Here is a 23574-nt window from a genome sequence, read left to right on the forward strand (position 1 = left end):
TTCTTAACCCACTGAGCCACAATGGGGATTCCTATTTTAGGGTATATTTTAACACAAAGTTAATATGAACTAAATTTCTTCAATAAATCGTAGCAATATGACAAAATATTTTTTCCCACTTAACAACGTTTTGATGACCTTAATACTTCTAAATATAAAATATATAAGAACACCTTTTTTTTTCTTTTTTGGCCATGCCTGTGGCATGCAGAGGTTCCCAGGCCAGGGACAGAACCTATGCCACAGCAGGGACCCAAGCCACAGCAGCGACAACACCAAACCCTTAACCTACTGAGCCACCAGGGAACTCCTGAGAACATCTTTCTGACCCTAATAAGAAGTAGAATTCCTTAATACACAAAATAGCAATGTTCAGAAAAAAAAAGAAAAAAAAAAAACTTACTTGAGGAGTTCCCATCATGGCTCAGTGGTTAACAAACCCGACTAGTATCCATGGGGATGTGGGTTCAATCCCTGGCCTTGCTCAGTGGGTTAAGGTTCTGGTGTTGCTCTGACTGTGGTGTAGGCCGGCGGCTACAGCTCCAATTCAACCTCTAATCTGGGAACCTCCATGTGCTGCAGGTGTGGCCCTAAAAAAAATAACAGACAAAAAAACCCAAAAAAACTTACTTGAGTGTATTGAAATTAAAAACTAGTCAACAAAAGACATGATTAAGAAAATAAAAAGTCACAAACTGAAAAAGAGGGCATTTGTGAGCCATAAAAATTACAAATTATTTGTATGTAGGAAAAATCAAAAGAAACAACTCTATAAAAATAGGCAAAAGATAAGAATTTGTGTTTGACAGAAGAGGAAATGCAGAAAATGAAATACTGGAAAATATTTTAAGTCAGCTTTATTAGTAGGTAGACACAGGTAAATTAAGGCAATGTGACACCATTAATTAGATAAGATTTAAAACAAAAAGTGTGCAGGGTTCCTGTCATAAGAAAAAAAAAAAGTGTGGCAATGTCAAGTGCTGAAGAGGATGTAGATCAACAGGCTTTGTAAAATGGTTAACTATTTTGGAAAACAATTTGGCACTTTCTTATAAATGCTCTATGACCCAGCAATTTTACTCCTAGGTATAAATCTTTGAGAAACTTGTCTATCATAGCAAAAGACTGAAAAGAACCTAAATGCCCACTGACAGGAAAATAAACACATGGATTGTACCATATACCCATTCACAAAAGTATTTTATAGAAGTGGAAAACAAATACACTAGAGCTACACGCAACAATACGGATGATGCTTAGAAAAGTGGCATTAAGTCAGTCCACATTTATTGTCTGATATGTGTTTTGTTTTTCCAATTAATTTTCTCCTGGAATCTAAAAAGTATCTTTTCCAAATATAAATTTCCATTTGTCAGTAAGTATAGAAAGTCTTGGGATTTATTAACCGTGATTAAGATGTTAGATTAAAGCAACTCAGAGGAGTTCCCTGGTGGCCTAGTGGTTAAGTGTCTGGCATTATCACTGCTGTGGTTCAGGTCACTGCAGTGCAGCAGGCTTGATCCCTGGCCTGGGAACGTTTTCATGCCCCACGTATGGCCAAAATTTAAAAATTAAAGAAAAAAAAAAAAGAAAGAAAGCAACTCTGCCTTCACCTCCACATTCTCCCCTACCCCTGACTCCTTCCCCTCCATAGTCTCTGTGTTGCTACCTGCGAAGAGTCTGAGAGAGATTATGGTCAAGGGAAGGAGAATCCAGAGAGAAAGAAGATAATAATGAACAATAACAACAATAAAAAAGGAAGAGTAGGAGTTCCCGCTGTGGCGCACTGGTTAACAAATCCGACTAGGAACCATGAGGTTGTGGGTTCGGTCCCTGGCCTTGCTCAGTGGGTTAAGGATCTGGCGTTGCCGTGAGCTGTGGTGTGGGTCACAGATGTGGCTCAGATCCCGCATTGCTATGACACTGGCATAGGCTGGCGGCTACAGCTCCAATTTGACCCCTAGCCTGGGAAACTCCATATGCTGCGGGAGCAGCCCTAGAAAAGGCAAAAAGACAAAAAAAAAAAAAAAAAAAATGTTTTGAGCTTGAATTTTAGGGGGCTAAATGTGGAAGAGGATCGTTCTGGGCTAATCTCATACATTTTGTATTTTAATTATGATGATTCTATAACATAGTTACCTCTGTTACTTAACTTCTTTCCATATTTTGCAAATGCTTCATTTTTTTTTTTCCCTTGCTTTTTAGGGCTGTGGCATATGGAAGTTCCCAGGCTAAGGGTCGAATCAGAGCTATAGCTGCCAGAGTATGCCACAGCCAGGACTACCTGGGATCTGAGCCGTGTCTGAGACTACACCACAGCTCACGGCAACACCAAATCCTAAACCCACTGAGAAAGGCCAGGGACTGAACCCACTTCTTCATGGATATTAGTTGGGTTTGTTACCATTGAGCCACAATGGGAATTCTGAAAGCTTCACTTCTTAGAATGTAATAGATATTACCTAAGCAGATATCTAAAACACATTAATACATCAGGCACAATATTTCCCAAACTTAAGTTAAATCAACAGTACAACTTAATATGTGAAATAATGTATAACTTCATAACTAATCTAAAAGACAATTTTTCTAGTTAAATTGCCAGCTTCATGTAAGTATGTAAATTCAATAAATTGATCTTAAACAGGATCTTAAAATACTTCTATTAATCCTTTAAATATGCAGTAGTTATGTCCTGTTCTCTCTCCCAATTACCTACTCATAGTTTCAAAGTGACTCATAGGGGTCTAGAAATAGAAGCCTTATCATAAAATAAGTTTCTAACAAAAATATAAAACGAGAAAATAAGGAAAATAATTTATATTTATATTCTTGAAGCAGTAACTTAACAAGACTAATTTTTCTTTCTTTTTTTTTTTTTTTTTTTTGTCTTTTATCTTCTTTTAGGGCTGCACCCACATCATATGGAGGTTCCCAGGTTAGAGGTCTAATCAGAGCTGTTGCTGCCGGCCTGCACCACAGCCACAGCAACATCAGATCCGAGCTGCGTCTGCGACCTACACCAACAGCTCATGGCAACGCTAGAACCTTAACCCACTGAGCAAGGCCAGGGATCGAACCCACAACCTCATGGTTCCTAGTCGGATTTGTTTCTGCTGCGCCATGACAGGAACACTGGTATGAATTCTTTACTTATACAATTATTTTGGTGCTTAGGGACTTGTTATAAACTGACTCAAATACTTTATGGAACAAGGCATGGAATGAATAAATAAGAGAGCATTTCATTTAATTATCCTCAGGTCTATGAACAGAATGATTAATATCATCATCTTAAAAGAAATCCAAGAAAAAGCGGTGATACATTAAATATATAGAAAATAACCAATGATAATATCCTTGTTTTTCTTACACCCCTCAGTTATGAAAGATAAATGTCTAAACAATGTGAGTTAAGTATTTAAGCAAAAACACATTCTCAGACAAAAAATAGCAAACAAACCAATAGGTTCCAAACTGTGACCTGAATTATACAGCTGACTACTTCATCGGAATTCTTGAGAAAATGACATGAAAAAAATGCCTCCTAAAAGATCTATGTTCAGTAAGTTAAATGATTAAAGACAATAAACCATAAAGTATAACTATTATTGTATATCCTGGCTATATGAGGCAATTCTAGAAGTAGTGAGAAAAATGATTCTTTAAAAGGAAGAGGTAAAGTATTAGTCCATTCATAACATGAATTAAAAGCTAATTTTCTTTCTTTCTCTCTTTTTTTGGTCTTTTTAGGGCCTCACCTGCCACATATGGAAGTTCCCAGAGCAAATCAAAGCTGCAGCTGCGGGCCTACTCCACAGACACAGCAACGCCAGATCCAAGCCAAATCTGCGAACTATGCTGCAGCTCGTGGCAATGTTGGATCCTTAACCCACTGAGTGGGGCCAGGAATTGAACCCACATCCTCATGGATACCAGTCAGGTTCTTAATCCACTGAGCCACAACAGGAACTCCCCCAAATAATTTTCTAATAAAAATTTCATGTCAAAAAATAGGAGTTCCTGTTGTGATGCAGCGGAAACGCAGAAGTGGCTCAGATCTGGCATTGCTGTGGCTCTAGCATAGGCCGGCGGCTGCAGCTCTGATTTGACCCCTAGCCTGGGAACCTCCATGTGCTGGGGGTGCGGCCCTAAAAAAGACAAAAACTTCATGTCCAAAAATAAATATAACATATGACAATACTTTCTGAATTAGCAAAATAAATAGTAGCTAATTCTGCTCATTTTCATGAAATTCTTCGCCAAATAATCAGCACTTTTTTTTTTTAGGGCCGCACCTGTGTCATATATGTTTTCAGGCTCGGGGCAAATCGGAGCTGTAGCTGCCAGCCTACACCACAGCCACAAGCAACGCCAGATCTGACCCACATCTGGGACCTACACCATAGCTCATGCAAACACCAGATTCTTAACCTACTGAGTGAAGCCAGGGATCAAACCCATGTCCTCAAGGATACTAGTTGGGTTTGTTACTGATGAGCCATGATGGGAACTCCTAGCATGTGTATTTTAAAAAATATAAACGTTTTTGTTTATAAGACTAACTTTCTGCAAGGACTTAAAAGCCTTTCATAATAAATAAGTTAGTTAATAATAAGAAAAGATACCTTTTCTTAAACAAGGATATCGAAATAATTTTACAATTCCATAGTCATCAGCAGTTACTAAAACTTGGCCAATATAGTTTCCATCTACTGAGTTTATATCATTGATATCTGAATACTTGGGCCAAATTCCATTTACTTCAAGGCCAGAAACGCATGTCCATGAAGCCCAATGAACACCTTTTATTTCTTCTTTATTTGTCACTTCTTTTCCTCCTAAAAATAAACCAGAGTCTTAATTTAAGAAATTATTCCCTTTGACTTTTGCTGAAGCGTAAACCGTACTGATAACATGGTATGCTACAAAATTTAAGTATCTTCCCATTCCAGTTGAAGGACAACATAAGGTAGGTGAGTACAATGAAGAAAGGAGAAAATTAAATGCAAGGAATTTTTAAAAAGCCACCACCATATACTGATTCAGAGACACACACAGATTTGATGATGACATAGCTTGCATGGCAGGTTGACACATGTGGAGTACAAAACAACCCCAATGGAATCATGCTACAGATCAGCAAGGTAGAGGAAAAGCGAAAGCTCTAAGAAAGTGGCAAATCAGATACTAAAAAAGAAACCTAAGCATCTGTGGTAGAGAAAAAGAGAAGTGAAAGGAAGGAAGGGTGGTGAATAATACATTTACATTAGGCCAAGACTTCAGGAGTCAGTTGATCCTTTTTTTTTTTTTTTTGGCTGTGCCTGAAGCATGTGGCAGTTCCAAGGTCCAGGGATCAAACCCTCACCACAGAAGCAACCAAAGCTGCTGCAGTGACAATGGCAGATCCTTAATCCACTGCACCACAAGGGAACTCCCAGTCAATCTTCACTGCACATAGACTGTTAGTGAAAACCTCTGGGGCCATGCATTAATTTTATTATGCATCTAGTCTTATTAAATAAGCTATTGAAAAATAGCAACTAATTCATTAAGCATCATACTAAATAAAGTACTGAGAGATAATATTTGGATGATTCTATTTTTATTCTTCTCTTTTTAAATCTTTGATGGAAATCCTGCTTTTTAAAATTAGTTTATTAGCTACATTATTAATATTTGCAAAGTCTGAGGTAACCACAAAAAAAATCAATTTATAGTCAGACATTTTCATCAATTATATTTAATTAGCTGTACCCATTATTTTGACTTTCTAATATATGCTAGGACTTTACCATATACTATGCATATGGTGTGGAATTCAACATAAAATTGGTCTTAGATTCTCAAAGCAAAAGAGTTTTAAGAACCAAAAGGATTTCAAATGATAAGGCACCCTTATAGAAAAAAAACATAATACCTGAAATATTAACTTAGATCTTCTTTGATTTCCTATAATCAAATGTAACTTACACTCTGCTTCTAGTGAAGTTCAAAGATATTTTAAAGGAACTAAAAATTTACAAGTTATATATAATTTCTAAGAAATGTTTACCTGGCATCCTATAGAAAAGTCTTTTACCATTTCCATCATTTGTCTGTAAATATCTACTGTCTGAAGACCAGTCCAGGTGAGTGATGAAACTGAGTGATCCGACACACTCCCCAAATTTTTTATAACGCTGAGCAACTCCGTAAATATCAACTGAGCTGTCATTGCATCCAACAGCAAGGTAAGTTCCATCTGGTGAATATTTTAACTCATGAATTGCCTCCTTCCGATCTTTAATATGTACAACTTCCGTCATATCTCTGTGAAAAAAAAAAAGAGACCATACGAAAAAAAGTCTGTACAGATTTAGTTGTTTTCAAATGTGTCTAAAATGACTGTAAGGCTGTATCAAGCACTTATAAACCAATAAAACAAAAGTAAATGAGAAAAGCATTATTTCAGGAATAATTTTGTTGAACAGAAATATATGAGGACAATATATATGGGAATTAGAAAAAAATGCTAAATTCTGGTTCATAAATTACTTTAAGTAGCTTAGAGATTCATACTAAACTTCTGGAGTCATACAATACAGGAAAAAAAGTCACAGGTTTTTGTGATGAAGTTTCTTATAAATACTGAGTTTACGAAAAATGCTTAATTACAAACACCATGGATTTTCAAATAAATTTTGTAATGAACCAAATGTACAAAATCACATCCAAGAAATACAGATAGGAGAAATTGATTTGTAGTATTTCAGTAATACATTTGAATATATATCTTTATATAGCTACCACTAGTTATTTTTATTTCAACATCTTTGACCTTTTTAAATAGAAAACAAATTCTTTTCAATTAGCGACCACATCAACCAGTGAAACTTTAAGATTTTTTAATGATGACTTATAATCGAGTTTCCAAAATACAGGTGTTGGTAACAGCCATAAAAATGGACAAACAGTTAAATACCACTGAATTTCCAAACGTGTGGAGCTGGTGAAAAGGCAAAGAGGAAGGCAGCAAGGAAGAAGGGGCAGGAGGAAGTGACAATTCTATTTCCAACTAGTACCAGGGACTTTTTTTCAAATATATTTTGTATTACCCATCTGAAATTCTCCCAATAGATAATTTAAATAATATAAGTTTAAATGGATTTTTCTCAATTTTTATAGTTTCTAAATGGACAATTTAATGCTTTTGAACTCCTATTTCTTTCAGTAACACTAAGTACTTTGTTTTAGGCACATGGGGTACAAAGATGAACCCATCTTCTGTGAGAGATGGATATAAAGTAATTATAGTTTATAATGAATGAAATGTGGTGAGTACTCAAAAGATTACATGTGAAGATCTATAAGAAATACTGAAAAAGGGTTCAATCTAAAGGCAAGAAGGAACCAAGGAAGAGTGACATCTATTTTGAGCATAAAACCCGAGGGGTTGGTTAAGTATAAAAAAAAAGAGGGAAGGTTTTCCAGAAAGACACAGCATGAGCAATGCAAGTACATGGCGCATTTGAAGAGTAGTATATAATATAAAGTGGATACCAGACAAGTGGGAAAAGTAGTGACTGATGAAGTTAAAGAGATAAATTGAGGACAGTGTGTGACAGATCCGATATGTTGCCAGGGAGTTTGGGTTTTACTGTGATGTTAATTATATAAAGAAAGGCATGAAAATCATCACTTTTTTTTTTTTTGTCTTTTGTCTTTTTAGGGCTGCACCCTTGCCATATGGAGGTTCCCAGGTGAGGGGTCTAATTGAAGCTGTTGCTGCCGGCCTACGCCACAGCTACAGCAATGCCAGATCTGAGCCGAATCTTCGACCTACACCACAGTTCACAGCAATGCCATATCCTTAAGCCACTGAGTGAGGCCAGAGATCGAACTCGCAATCTCATGGTTCCTAGTTGGATGCATTTCTGCTGCGCCACAACGGAAACTCCTGACTATAAAAGGGTATCAAAATAAAACGCATGAAGGGGAAAAAGTACCTTTTAAAAAAGTTTTCCTCATCAACATCACCTTTGCCTTACTTACACCCTGCAACTTGCAAGGTCCTCTTCCTAAACACAGATGAATGTACCTACCCTACCTTTCCCAGTGACTCCTTCAAGTTTGAATAAATTCATGTATATTATCTCCCTTTCTCCATATCCATTCATAAACCCATTAATCCATCTATCCACTGATCTATATCCACATGAAGCAAGATTTTTAAAAAAACCTCTAAGGTACTATTTGACAGCTTTTATTTTTTATGCCTTCTTTATTAAAGATACAATCATTCTAATATTAATCACAAGCATTAGTTAAAATGCTCCTGGAAAATTCTTCAGAAGTATCTTGGTACTTTTTTATAGCTCTTTTGTTCCAGAGACTTAACTGCTCCCAGTTAATGACAGATACAGTGTGTATATCTCAGGTTGTCTCTTGCTTTCTACCATGGTACCCCTGCCCACCAACAGACGTACATACATGCACACTCACACACATACAGAAGAAACCAACAGTGATGGAAAGAGAGATTCTGAATGACATGGTGGTTTTATAGTATATATTATTATGTCAACATTATGAATTATGATTATCTTCTCTGATGAAGACATTTCTTTGACAAATTTATAGGAAAGAAAATTATTATTAAAATGTATTGATTTCTAAAGTTTTCTGGGAAACTGATATGTTAAGTCTATGATTTCTTTTAGAAGCAGAGGGAGGCCAAAGTCTGAGACTATTCATTCTAGCAGTTTGTAACACATCACAAAAGTAAAAGTATACAGTATTGATAGAACATATACTAGAAGAATTGTTCCTAAGTCAAAGTTAGTGGAGACAGGCCAAAGGAAGTTGGAGTTTGAACTTCATTCTGAGGAATTTAGAATGGGTCTTAGCGCAGTGGAAGACAGGAGCTGGGAAGAAAATGGCCCATATTCCAGCAGAAATAACAGTAGGCGAAATTGATGACGGCGAGAGCAAGTGTTCAAGATCAGTTTGAGAAGGCCAGTGTAGCAGTACTGACACAAGTAACAGGTACTGGTGTGAGCTTAGTCTAGTGAAGGGGACTAAGGGAAAATTATTAAAGGCTTCACAGATCTTAAAAGTTTTTGGCCTTAATTTGTAAATTTAAGCTAGGGTGGGATGAATCAATCAGATCACTCACTAATCTATTTCAACAGTCAAAAAAAAAAAGGTTAAAGGAGTATAATGACAAGATTAAGACCAATTAGAAGATTACTACAGATAGTGGTTGCTCAGACTTCAGATGTGAAATATGCAGTATTATTTATTATAATCCATTCTATTAAAGTACATAACATACACTATGTTAAAGACATTTTAATTTCAATCTATTCACAAACTTTAATTAAAATGTTCCTAGAGGGAGTTTCCATTGTGGTGCAGCAGAAATGAATCCGACTAGCATGAGGATGCAGGTTTGATTCCTGGTCTCGCTCAGTGAGTTAAGGATCCAGTGTTACTGTGAACTGTGGTGTAGGCTGGCAGTTGTATAGCTCCAATTCAACCCCTAGCCTGAGAATTTCCATATGCCACAGGTGTGACCTAAAAGGCAAAAAAAAAAAAAAAAAAAAAAAAGGCTCCTAGAAAATCCATCAGGCAAGTAAAATCAACAAGATGTTGTAATGGGCTAGAAATAGTGGTCGGTTAGAAAGAAAGAGGCATCAACGATAACTCCTAGGTTTGGGGTTTATACCAGAACATGGACAGTGGTACCATTCACTAAAATAGGGTTCACAGACAGAAGACCCTGTGTTCAGCTTTGGCCATGGTGAATAGTAGGTGCCTTTCAGATACCCAGGTGATGTTAAATATGGCTAGAGTTTAGAGGAGACTAGGGCTAGAGCTATGCATCTGGGATAATGAGGGTATGGGTAGTAACTGAAGCTAGAGGGAGAATGAGATTACCTATGAGAAAATACAGAGTAAAGAGGGCAGAAAGCCTAGAATCTGAGCTTTGAGGCAATCCAACATTTACTGAGTAGGCAGAAGATTATAGCATATAAAGAAAATGGAGCCAGAGAAGTAGGCTGAAAAGAGAAAGAATTAACATCCAAAGCGAGGGAAAGGAATATATTGAGAAGGAGCCAGTGGTTAAGGGGGTCAAATTGCTGAGAATCGATTTAGATGAAAATCAAAAAGTATTTCCTCGCTTAAGTTACAGGGAATTATTAGTGACGGTTTTTAAATGAAAAGATGAAGGAAAAAGCTATATTAGAATGGCGGTAGAGGAGTTCCCATCATCATGCATCGGAAACGAGTGCATCAGAACCATGAGGTTGTGGGTTCGATCCCTGGCCTCGCTCAGTGGGTTAAGGATCTGGCGTTGCTGTGAGCTATGGTGTAGGTCACAGATGCAGCTTGGATCTGGTATTGCTGTGGCTCTGGAGTAGGCTGGCAGCAACAGCTCAGATTAGACCCCAGCCTGGGAACCTCCATATGCCATGGGGGCGGCCCTAAAAAAAAAAAAAAAAGACAAAAGACAGAATGGGGGTAGAAAGTTGATAAGTTAATTAGAAGAAAAGAAAGACAGTAAAACAGGCAGTTTTTTGAGAAATTTACTGTGAAAGAGTAGAGAGTAGAGATGTGATATAACTAAAGAGGCCTTAGTTTCAAGGTAGGAATTTTAAGATAAGACATATTTGAGCATGTTTTAATAGTGGTCTTGGTGTGGGCAGGGAGACAAGAAAATCTCTGATGTGAAAAAAATGGAATATACAAAGAGAGATACTTTTTTAAAAGCCAGGAAACAACTTTTGGAACTTATAACTCCTGTGAAATGAGGCAGACAAAATACAAAAAGGTTGAAAAAAAAGAGCTTTTAAGCTCTTCTACTGAAGTCTCCCTAACTACTTATGAGAATGAATTAGTGCCTTTGAGGAATCTGATGTTGATAACACCATGCAGCCCACCACGAGTCAAAGTTTTATACATACACATACGCATACACAAACACACACACACACCCCTTCTAATTTGAAAAAATACTGCAGTTTTTCATTTAACTCCATGATATTAGTGCTTCTTTTAATATAAAATTATTAGCATTTTTATCACAAGGAAAAGAGATGTTTTAGGAAGTTATGTGATTTGCCCTGGCACCTCACCTTGTACCCCAATTTAAGACTCAATGTGTTGTTTTCAATCTTTACTATGGTCCTCTAAACATAACAACCATTCTGTGAGGGTACTTTACTACTGCTCTAAGTGTGAAATCTGCTCTATGATACAGAGAATATGCACAGAAAACCAAGAAGAAATAGTGACCAGGTAAATGGATTAAGAATATTTTTGAGTTAGAATTTTGTGATTACATATAAAGATATTTAAGTCATAATAACCATTCCAATGATCCTGTCAGCAATGTTGAACTCAGCTGGTAAAATATTGACTTATTAGAGATAAGGACTTATTCACCCCGTGTACAAATGAAAAAATAATAAGCACTATTTTTAATGGCAATGATATATCTAACAGAAATTCTTAGGTGTTTTACATGCATCCTAAATTCTTGCTTTTAAAACAATGCAAATATACTTAATGCTACTAAATTTTATGCTTAAAATGGATAAAGTGGTACATTCTGTATTACGTTTATTTAATCACAATAAAAAAACTAGTTTAAGAGAAGTCTCAGCATATCTCATTGTAAAAACCTGCCCCAGAAAGAAGAGTCATATCTATAGAGTCTCAGAAGTATAAGAGATCATGATGTATCTGAAGAAGCAAAGTTTTTTTTTTTTTTTAATAAATGTTGAAAGAAAGAGGTTAAGATAGAAAGAAATAAGCTGGAGAGATGAGCACTATAAGATATGTTAAGAGTTATGAGCCTGGAGTTCCCATTGTGGCTCAGAGGGTTATGAACCCAAGTAGTATCCATGAGGATGTGGGTTTGATCCCTGACCTTGCTTAGTGAGTTAAAGACCTGGCATCACTGTGACTGTGGCGTAGAGTGCAGATGCGGCTCAGAGTCCACATTGTTATGGCTGTGGCATAAGCCAGCAGCTGCAGCTCCAATTTGACCCCTAGCCTGGGAACTTATATGCCGCAGGTGCAGCCATAAAAAGCATAAAAAAAAAAAGGAATTATGAACTTTATTCTAAAGACAATGTGACACATTTATTATACTTTAGAAAGAGGAGGGATGCAAACAAACACATTTTGAAAGGCATCACTCTACCTGGAGAAAAAGGACTTGAGGAAGCAAAACAGGAGATGAGAAGATCAACTGAGATGCTGTTCCACCAATCCAGTTAGGATATGGCAGAAGCCTATACAAGAGTACAATGGTGAGAATGGAAGGAGGGAGATTAATTTCAGAGCTATTTAGGAAGTAAGGTCTCCAAAATTCTGTGATTAACTAGACATGAGAGACAAGACAGAGAAATGAATAAATGGTTTCTGGATAGAGCAACTGAATGGACGGTCCTACTATTCACTAAGCTAGATATGAAAGATTTCATAAGTACTTATCCTTGTGCACGCACGTGGATCTACGGCAAATTTTTAAATGTTTAGAGTTCAATTGAATGCACCATATCTGTAATTCAACAAGAGATGTTAAGTGCTTTAACAAATTCTTTAAACTTTTCTAATTACCCAAAGGAAGAGATGCAGGCATTTTTAAAAAAAGCATAAATCTGAAAATAACAATACCGAAAACATTCACTCATTTTTAACAGTTTCAAGGTCTCCTTCCTTTTCAATGGTGGAGGATCATTACTGAAAAGAAATACTACCGAGAAACAGAAATCAAGACCCAAATTTAACTCAAAATTTTAGTCATTAATCTAAACATTCTTAATTCCCAAAACCACAGTTTTCAGGTTAACTCTCTGAAAAAGCCATTTTTATAAGTATTTTTACATTTAATCAAACTAATGTCTGAAAAATATGTATTAACAGGAGGGGGGGAGGAAATGAGTAAAAACAATAAGTATTACACATTCTATCTCAAGTAACAGAAATTTATTATGTTTCTGCTTCTACCCTAATACATACCTTACTCTAAGCACAGTGAACGAGCCATCCTTCATTCCAAGGGCAAGATGGATCCCATCTACATTTACAGCTGCACAACGAATCGGTTCTTCCATATTACACCTTGCTATAAGTGCATGATCAACTAGGCTCCATATCCTGTAACATTTAATTAAGAGTTAATTAATGTATAGACATGGAGTTCCCATTGCGGCTTGGCAGGTTAAGAACCCGACACAGCGTGCATGAGCATGCAGGTTCTATCCCTGGCTTTGCAGTAGGTTAAGGATCTGGTGTTGCTGCAGATGTGGCTCAGATCCCACAGCTGTTGCTGTGGCTGTGGTGTATGAAGGCCGGCAGTTGCAGTGATTTCATCCCCTAGCCTGGGAACTTCCACATGCTACAGGTGCAGCCTTAAAAACAACGAAAAAAGACAGACTCTACTAAAAAACGTTGGTTAAAATAATAATTTCATTTTTAGGAAGTTAAATCTAGATTTTTAAAACTATGATTTATGGTAAGGAATTCTTATCTATGAAAACAGAAATATTGTTAATGCATAAAATGATGAGTTAAATTTTTTTTTTTTTCTTTTGTATTCTTAGGGCCGCACCCACGGCACATGGAGATTCCCAGGCTAGGGGTCAAATCAGAGCAGTAGCCGCTGGCCTATACCACAGCAATGCTGGATCCAAGTCGCGTGCGCAACCTAAACCACAGCTCACGGCAATGCTGGATCCTTAACCTACTGAGCAAGGCCAGGGATCAAACCTGTGTCCTCATGGATGCTAGTCAGATTCATTTCCACTGAACCACGACGGGAATGCCAATAGAATCTTTTATTTTTAAGATAACGTCATGACATTAATTTTTTCCAATTTTTCATTTTAGGTGGATGATGTCTACCCTGCTTTAAGGAAGATACGTATACAGTATAGTGGTATATGGTATATACCATATTTACAGTCATTTAATCTAAGAATATTTAAGATTATGTAAATTCAGAGTCTTTTCCAGACTTTAATGTTAGAAAACTATATATTGTTTTAAAGTTAAGAATTACACTTCCAAATAACCTAAAAGACAAAATTCTAATGAAAATTAGTAACATTTTAAAGTTAATTACAACCAAAGTATTTTATGTCAAAAGTTGTGGGATTAGCTGAAACAGTACTTCAGGAGAAATTTAAATGCAGGTATTATCAAAATAAAGGCTACAACTTAATGAACCAGCATCTACTCTAAAAGGTCAGAAAGAGATCAGTAAAACTAAGTACATTTTAAACTAAGTATATATAGTAAAACTAAGTATATTTTAGAGCAGTATCTTTTTTTAAAAAATACTGTTTGTTGCTGTTTTATAGGAAAATGATTTGGTATATTGTTTTCATACACAAGAAATTTGCTAAATTCTTTTTAATTCCAATAAATTCTCTATAGTTTTGATTTTCTACAATTATAATGCCTGCAAATGACAGCTGTTTTTTCCCTTCTAATCAAAATATTTTTATATATAAATCTATAAAAATATCTCTATATAAATACGCACACATACATATTTGGCTTCACTGTGCTGAAAAACAATTCTAGTCTATAGTTGAATATAATAGTGAAAAATATAATGTTGAAAGTGGGTATCTTTGCCTTCTTTCTGATTTCAAAGGAAAACTTTCCTTGTTGTAACATTAAATATGGTATTTCCTGATGGCTTTCTATGCTCTACTAGACTGTGGGTGACATTGGGCCCACTGCCTGTTTTTGTACAATGTATAAGCTAAGAATGGTTCTGCATCTTTAAAAATTTAACTATAGTTGATTTATAATATTGTGTTAGTTTCAGGTATACAGCATAGTGATTGTTACTGTTTTTTTGCAGATTATACTCCATTATAGATTATTATAAGATGTTGAATATAATTCCCCATTCTATAGACTAAATCCTTATTGCTTATCTATTTTATGTAGAGAGGTTTGTATCTATTAATCTCATACTCCTAATCTGTCCTATCCCCCTTTGGTGACTCTAAGTTTGCTTTCTATATCTATGAATATGTTTGTTTTGTATAATCATCTGTATTATTTTTTTTTACTTCACATATAAGTAATATCATATAGTATTTGTCTTTCTCTGACCTACTTCTCTAAGCATGATATTCTCTAGGTCCATTCATGTTGTTGCAAAGGCAATATTTCATTCTTTTTTATGGTCAAGTAATATTCAACTGCATGTGCATTTGTGCATGTGCATGTGTGTATCACATCTTCTTAAGCCAGTCATGGGCACTTGGGTTGTTTCCATGTCTTGGCTATCGTAAATAGTGCTGCTCTGAACACTGGGGTGCATGTATCTTTTGAAATTAGTGCTTTCATCTTTTCTAGACATATATTCAGGAGTGAAATTTCTGGATCATAGGTAACTACATTTTTAGTTTAAAGAATCTCCACACTGTTATCCATAGTGGCTACAACAATTTACATTCCTACCAACAGTGTACAAGGGTTCCCTTTTCTCCACAGCTTCTCCAGCATTACTATTTGTAGACTTTGTGATGATGGCCATTCTGCCCTGTGTGAGGGGACACCTCACCGTGGTTTTGATCTGCAATTCTCTAATTAGCAATGCTGAGCATCTGTTCGTTTGCTTGTTTGTTTTTTTATAGTTGCATCCACAGCATCTGAAAGTTCCTGGGCCAGGGGTTGAATCTGAGCCACAGCTGCGACTTATGCCACAGTAACACCAGATGTTTAACCCACTGTGCTGGGCTGGGAATCAAACCCATGCCTCTGCAGAGACCTGAACATCCAGAGTCAGATTCTTAACCTACTGCGCCACAGCAGGAACTCCTGTTGAGCATCTTTTAATGTGCCTGTTGGCCATCTGTAAGTCTTTTTTGGAGAAATATCTATTTAGGTATTTTGCTCATTTTTTCATTGGGTTGATTTTTGACACTGAATTGTATGAGCTGTTTGTGTATTTTGGATATTAACCCCCGTCAATCACATCATTTGCAAATATTTTCTCCCAGTTCATAGGCTGTTTTTTTGTTCTGTGGTTTCCTTTGCTATCCAAAAGCTTATTAAGCGGGATTTGGTGCCATTAAAAAATTTTTGCTTTTATTTCCAGTTTTAGAAGATGGATCCAAAAAAATATTGCTGCATTTTATGTCAAAGAGTGTTCTGGGAGTTCCCGTAGTGGCGCAGTGGTTAACGAATCCGACTAGGAACCATGAGGTTGCATGAGGTTGCGGGTTCGGTCCTGCCCTTGCTCAGTGGGTTACTGAGATCCAGCGTTGCTGTGAGCTGTGGTGTAGGTTGCAGACGCGGCTTGGATCCCGTGTTGCTGTGGCTCTGGCGTAGGCCGGAGACCACAGCTCCGATTAGACCCCTAGCTTCCTCTAGGAGTTTTATGGTATCTGCTCTTACTTTATGTCTCTAATCCATTTTATTTTTGTATATGTTGTTAGAGAATGTTCTCATTTCATTCTCTTACATGTAGTTGTCCAGTTTTACTTAACACCATTTATCAAAGAGACTGTCTTTTCCCCATTGCATAGTCTTATCTCTTTTGTTGTAGATTAATTTGCCATAGGTTCACAGGTTAATTTCTGGGCTCTCTATTCTGTTCCACTGATCTGTGTGTCTGTTTTTGTGTCAATACCATGCTCTTTTGATTACTGCAGCTTTGTAGTATAGTCTGAAGTCTGAAAGGGTTATACCTCTAGTTTTGTTTCTTTTCTCAGGATTGCTATGGGAATTCTGGGTCTTTTGTGGTTCCATATAAATTTTAGGATTATTTGTTCTAGTTCTGTGAAAGATGTCATGGGTATTTTGATGGGGACCACATAAATCTGTAGATTGTTTTGGGTAAAACAAAACAAAACAAAAAAAGGATGTTTTTAAAAAGGTTAATTCTTCCAATTCAGGAGTATAGTATATGTTTCCATTTCCTTAAATCTTCTTCAGTTTCCTTTAACAATGTCTTATAGTTATCAGTGTATAAATCTTTCACCTCCTTGATCAGGTTTATTCTTAAGCATTAAAATGTAATTTTAAGAGAGATTGCTTTTTAATCTTCCTTTTCTGATATTTCATTGTTAGTGCAAAGAAATACAACAGATTTCTGTGTGTTAATCTAGTATCCTGCTACCATGCTGAATTCATTTATAAGTTCTAGTAGTTTTTGTGTAGATCCGTTAGGGTTTTCTTTATAGCATAGTAACATGTGCATGTAATGACAAGTTTACCTCTTCTCCAATTTGAATACTTTTAATTTCTTTTTCTTGTCCAACTGCTACGGCTAAGATTTCCAATACAAGATTTTTGAATACAAGTGGTAAGAGTGAGCATCCTTATCTTGTTCCAGATTTTAGTGGGAAGGCTTCCAGCTTTTCACTGTTCAGTGTTATCTCGGCTATGAGTTTGTCACAAATGGCCTTTATTATGCTGAGATATGTTCCCTCTATTCCACTTTGGCGAGAGCTTTTGTCATTAACAGAAATTGAATTTTTTCAAATGCTCTTTTTATTTTTTTTACTATAACTGATCTACAATGTTGTGCCAATTTCTGTTCTACAGCAAAGTGACCTAGTCATACATTTATATACATTTCTTTTCTTATATTGCCTTCCATCATGGTCTACCCCAAGAAACTGGATATAGTTCACTGTGTTATAAAGTAGGACATCATTGCTTATTCATTCTAAATATAATAGTTTTCATCTACTAACCCCAAATTCCCAGTTTGCAAATGCTTTTTCCAACATCTATTGAATTGATGATGCAGTTTTTATCTTTCCTTTTGATAATATAGTGCATCACACTGATTAATTTGCATATGTTGAACCATCCTTGTGACACCTGGAATGAATCCAACTTGATAATGGTGTATGATGCTTTAAATGTATTGCTGGATTCTATTTGCTAATACTTTTGTTGAGGATTTTTGCATCTACATTCATCCAAGCCACTAGCTTGTAATTATCTTTTCCTGTAGTGTCTTTGTCTGGTTTTGGTATCAGGTGATGGTTGCCTCATAAGAGTTAATTTGCAAGTGTGTTCCCTCCTCTTTAATTTTTTTGGAATAGTTTGAGAAGGACTGTTAAGGTTCTTTGTATGTTTGGTTGAATTCTCCAGTGAAGTCCCCTGATCTTAGACTTTAGTTTTCAGGGAGTTGTTTTTGTTTTTAACAGATTCTATTTCTCTTCTAGTGACTGGTCTGTTCAAATTATGTTTCTTCTTGACTCAGTTATGGCAGCTGGTACACTTCTAGAAACTTGTCCATTTCTTCTAGGTTGTCCAGTTTGCTGGCATAAACTGTTCATACTATGCACTTTGGATTTTTTCGTATTTATGTGTTATCAGTTATTTCTTTCATTTTTTTATTTTGTTTTTTTGAGTCCTCTCTCTTTTCTTCTTGGTAAGCCTGGCCAGAGATTTGTCCCTTTTTTTTTAGCCTTTCAAACAATACAGGTCTTGATTTTATTCTATTGATTTTTAATGTCTTTACCCATTTTCCTTCCTGCGGTTGATTTCTAGTTCCATACTGTTGTAGTCAGAAAAGATATTAAAATAATTTCTATCCTAGAAAAATTCCATGTGTGTTTGAAAAGAACGTGTATTCTGGGTTTTTTGGATGTAGTATCCTATAGATATCAATTAAGTCCAACTGATGTATTGTGTCATTTAGGACCTCTATTGCCTTATTAGTTTTGTCTTGACCTGTCCATTGATGTCAGTGGGATGTTAAAGTCTCCTACTATTGTACTCCTGCTCAATTTCTTCTTTTATGTCTTTTAGTATTTTTTAAGTGTATTTAGGTTCTCCTATATTAGGTACATATATGTTAATGAGTGTAATATCCTCTTTTTGTATTGATCCCTTTATCACTATATAATGCCTTTGTCTTTCTTTATAGCCTTTGCTTTAAAGTTTATCTTGTCTGTTGTGAGTTTTGCTATCTCTACTTTCTTGATGTTTCCATTTGCATGAGATATCTTTTTCCATCTCCTCGCTTTCAGTCTTTGTGTGTTTTTTGCCCTGATGTGAGCCTCCTATGGGTAATTGCAGGTTCTTATTTTTTAAACCCAATCTGCCACTCTGGCTTTGGATCAGAGCTTTTAGTCCCCTGACATTTAAAGTAATTATTGATAGGTATATATATTTGCCATTTTAATCCTTGTTTTCTAGCTGTTTTGCAGTTTTTCTTTATTTCTTCTTTTTGTTTTTCCTTTTGTGGTTTGATGATTTTGTAGCATGCCTGAGTTCCTTTCTTTTGTGTGTGTGTCTGTGCATGTGTGTGTGTGTGTATATTTTTTTGCTTTTTAGGTCCAGACCCATGGCATATGGAAGTTCCTTGGCTAGCAGTTGAATTGGAGCTACAGCTGCCAACCTATGCCACAGCCACAGCCACATGGGATCTGAGATACATCTGCAACCTATACCACAGCTCATGGCAACGCTGGATTCCCAACTTACTGAACGAGGCCAGGGATCGAACCCACATCCTCAAGGATACTAGTCAGATTCGCTTCTGCTGCACCACAGTGGGAACTGTGATTTTATATTTTTGATTTGTGGTTACCATGGAGTTCAAGTATGTTGACTCATAATGATATCCACTTGCTTTAAACTGATATTCATTCAAATTCAAACACACTCTAAAGATCTACATTTTTATACTCCCCTTCCCCATTTTGTGATTTTGATGTCTTATTTACATCTTCATGCTTATCCTGTTTACTATAATCCTAACTGCTTGTATAATTTTTTATGGTTTTTAATTATCTAGCTTAAGTGATCTTTACTCCTTATTATATATTTGCTCTTCCTATTGTGATATTTCCCTTTCCTGTAGATTCTTGCCTATTTTTATTTAGATTAGATTCTTCAATATTTCTTTTAGTATTGCTAAAATCTTCTGCTTTCACTTGTCTAAGAAATTTTTTTATATCTCCTTCTACTATAAATGATAATCTTGCTGGGCAGAATATCCTAAGTTGCAGACTTTTTCCTTTCAGGACTTTGAATATATCATGTCATTCCATTCTGGCTTACAAAATTTCTATAGAGAAATCAGCTGTTAGCCTTGGAGGTTCCCTTAAAACTGAATTTTTTTTTGTGGCCTTTGGAACCCTCTTTTTATGTTTAATTTTTGCCAGTTTAATTATGCTGTGTGTCCTGGTGTGGGTCTGTCTGAGTTCATCTTGTTTGGGATCGTCTGTGCTTCCTGTACCTGTATATGTTTCCTTCTTTAGGTTTGGGAAATTTTCAGCTATAGTTTCTTTAAATACATTTCCAATCTTCTCTCTTCTCCTTCTGGAACTCCTATTATGTAGGTTGGCATGCTTATACCATTCCAGTTCTTCTCAGTTCTACTGCAAGGGTGTGGTGTGGAGAAGAATAAGGGTCAGGAAATTATGGCTATAGGAATTGAGAAGGCTGCCCTGCTGCCAGAGATGTGGGCTGCAGTTTTCTCCAAGGACTTATCTTCCCCAGATCTAGCACTAATATGCAGTGTAGAGTGGGTGGAGACAGGGCACTCTCATTGAGAGTGTTCCTGTGTGTACTAATAGCGGTCACTGCTACTCCATCTGAACTACACCCCAAGCCTTGCGGTCTGTCTCTGTGTCTTTTTCCAGGGCCTGGTTGGCCGAGATCTTGCACCAGGCTGTGGTGTGGAGTGATCAGGACTAAGGTATTTGCTCCATTCGGATTGGGGAGTGTGGCGAGGTGGCAGCTACCAGTGCAAGGCTCTCTCCACCCTTACTGTTGTGCACATTCCTCTCAGGTAGAGCCTAGGTTTCTTCATCACATCTGGGAGGCCAGACTGTGATTCAACCTGCTCGCTCTCCAGGATGAGGATCTTCCTGTGGAGACCTTCTCCTCCCTTTGGATCCCTTGCACGGGCACCGATCCTGACCCAATACCCCTTTCTCCATCATACCTAGCAACATGAAGATCTTTCTTGAAGCTCTGGTTGCACAGGAATTCTGTCAGTTTCCAATTAGTTTTCCAAGAGAATTGTTCTATACAGAGATGTATTTTTGACATGTTTATGGGGGTAAGGGAGCTCCATGTCTTTCTATTCCACTGTCTTGATCCCCTTCCTTGTTTTCACATTTTTTTAATGGTTGGAAAATTTTTTTCAAAGAATGACATTTTGAGACATGAGAAAATTATATGAAATTCAAATTTCAGGAGTTCCCATTGTGGCCCAGTGGGTTAAGAACATGATGTCTCTCTGGGGATGTGGGTTTGATCCCTGGTCTTGCTCAGTGGGTTAAGGTATTCAGTGTTGCCACAAGCTGCTGTGTAGGCTGCAGATGTGTTTTAGATCCAGTGTTACCATGGCTGTGGCAGAGCCCCAGCTGCAGCTCCGATTCAACCTCTGGCTCAGGAACTTTCATACGCTGCAGGTGCAGCTGTAAAAAGAAAAAGGAAGAAAAAAATTTCAAATTTCAATGTCCACAAATCAAGTTGTATGGGAACACAACCACACTGGTTTGTTTTCATATTTTCTATAGCTTCTTTCACACTACAGAAGTAGAGCTAAATCTTAAAAAACAGACAGTAGATGGTATGTGACATGTATCACTTTGCACAGCTTCTCTGGTATACTATAAACTGAAGTGACACAATCACAACCTGACAGAATTTCAAGTTCTATATGTATTATCATATAATGGCATTTTATTATTCTTTATTTCTAGTATATTCCCATCATATCAAAAACAAGGAAAATAAGGAGAAAAGTAAACTTCAAATGCTGAGTTTTTAATTTACACTGCTATTGAACTGGATAGTGAAGCATTATGTTTATTATGCAATGACACTACAGCTGTACTAAAATAATACAAATATGCATTAATATTGCTAGACTAAACACTCATCACAATATCTTCAACTTACAGAAAAGCAACAGTCAGAAAAATTAGGAAATTTAAAAAACCTCATTGCAATAGAATTTCTTTGCAGAAGAATGAGATTTTACTTACAAAATTAAGTTTCTGAGTGGCTCATTTCTTAGACAAGCAAAGAAAGCTGTTTACTAGTAATGGATTAGCTAAATCATTTTAGATTGCAGTAGCTGAAGAAATGTGTCCCAGAAAAAATAAATTCATTTAAGAACTAGTAGCTTTTGGCAAGAACACTTGCTTAAAGAGTTGAGGGTTTTGGGAACAACACGAACAATTAATTAAAAATGAAGGAAGTAATTCTGAGTGATTTTCCTTGAGTCTTTATAACTCAGCAGATGTTACCAGTACTACTTAGTTGGTTATTTGAGGAGTCAAAGCCAAGTTTGAAATGATAAAGAATTAGCTTTAATGAATAGTTTGCGTGTAACTATTAGAATTTAGAATTAGCAGGTTAGAATATTTTCAAAATATTCTAATATTAGTGAGGAAGCAGGAATCCAAAACAACATAAAGTAGAATCACACTGGGGTAAAAAATATATATGGAGAAAAAGGTTTAGACAGATTTACAAAGCCTGTAATAATGTAAGCTGTTTAAAGTCTGTGATTATTATGTATTATTCTTTAGTAAGTATTTTGCAACAAAAGAAAAAGAAAAAAGAAACAACTCACATCATGTGTTTTAAGGGCCAATAATGTAGATGGAGTTCCTGCTGTGGCTCAGTGGGTTAAGAACCTTACTAGTATCCATGAGGATGTGGGTTCAATCCCTGGCCTTGCTCAGTGGGTTAAGGATCCAGTGCTGCCATAAGCTGTGGCATAGGTCACAGATGCAGCTCAGATCTGATGCTGCCATGGTTGTGGTGTAGGCTGGCAGCTATAGCTCTGATTTGACCTCCAGGTTGGGAACTTTCATATGTTACAGGTATGGGCACAAAAATATTAAAAAATAAAAAAACAACCAACAATGCTAATGGTAAATTTCATTTTCTCTAGAGGATTTAACCACTGTCTGTTCTGAATTTTTTGTCGAATAGAAGCTAAAAATCCTCACTTGCCCTACTACACAGTAGGTTAACAGCTTAGCAGTAGTAAAGTTTTATTATGATATTTTGATCCTAGAGCCAAGACTGAAATTTTTCTAAACCAGCACTACTGTCAACTACCATTATTAAACTCTGAACGGCTTTAGCAATTAGCTTCTGTTGCAGATTTGATACTGTTTCTTAATGACTTTAACCCAAAATTATAAGGCAAAACCAGAACTTACCTGAAACTTTGTTTTATTTATTTATTTATTTTTTTGCCTTTTTAGGGTCACACCTGTGGCATATGTAAGTTCCCAGGTTAGGGACTGAATCGGAACTGTAGTTGCCAGCCTATGCCACAGCCACAGCAACATGGGATCCGAGCCACGTCTGCAACCTACACCACAGCTCACAGTAATGCTGGATTCTTAACCCACTGAGTGAGCGTAGGGACTGAACCTGCATCCTCATAGATTCTTGTTGGTTTTGTTACTACTGAGCCATGACAGTAACTCCACATATGCTGTTTTTAAGAGAAATGAAACAACAAGCCTGAAATGGAGTCACTTTTGCTAAGGCCCACATCAACAAACCAAAACTTAATACCTAACCTAACTGCAGTTCAGTTTCTTCCAGGAG

General features: G+C 36.5%; 1 protein-coding gene across 23 annotated transcripts in view; it reads right to left on the bottom strand.

Moving 5' to 3' along the window:
• Positions 1-23574, bottom strand: part of EML5 (EMAP like 5) — a 195272-nt gene that overhangs the window by 108578 nt on the left and 63120 nt on the right. For all 23 annotated transcript variants that reach the window (XR_014811251.1, XR_014811248.1, XR_014811250.1 and 20 more), the window contains 3 exons: positions 13015-13152; positions 6056-6312; positions 4629-4841 (listed from right to left, as the gene is read on the bottom strand). Coding sequence is in view for 10 of the 23 variants with exons in the window: in XM_084969970.1 (XP_084826096.1) it covers positions 4629-4841; positions 6056-6312; positions 13015-13152 (608 nt within the window). In the remaining 13 variants the exon portion in view is untranslated. The remainder of the gene's footprint in view (positions 1-4628; positions 4842-6055; positions 6313-13014; positions 13153-23574) is intronic.

The sequence above is a fragment of the Sus scrofa genome, chromosome 7 (genome assembly GCF_054392235.1).
Source record: "Sus scrofa isolate SSC_HxYL_T2T_F1_AM1 chromosome 7, Sscrofa_HxYL_maternal_Yorkshire_Landrace_v2.0, whole genome shotgun sequence".
In the NCBI taxonomy this organism is placed as follows: Eukaryota; Metazoa; Chordata; class Mammalia; order Artiodactyla; family Suidae; genus Sus; species Sus scrofa.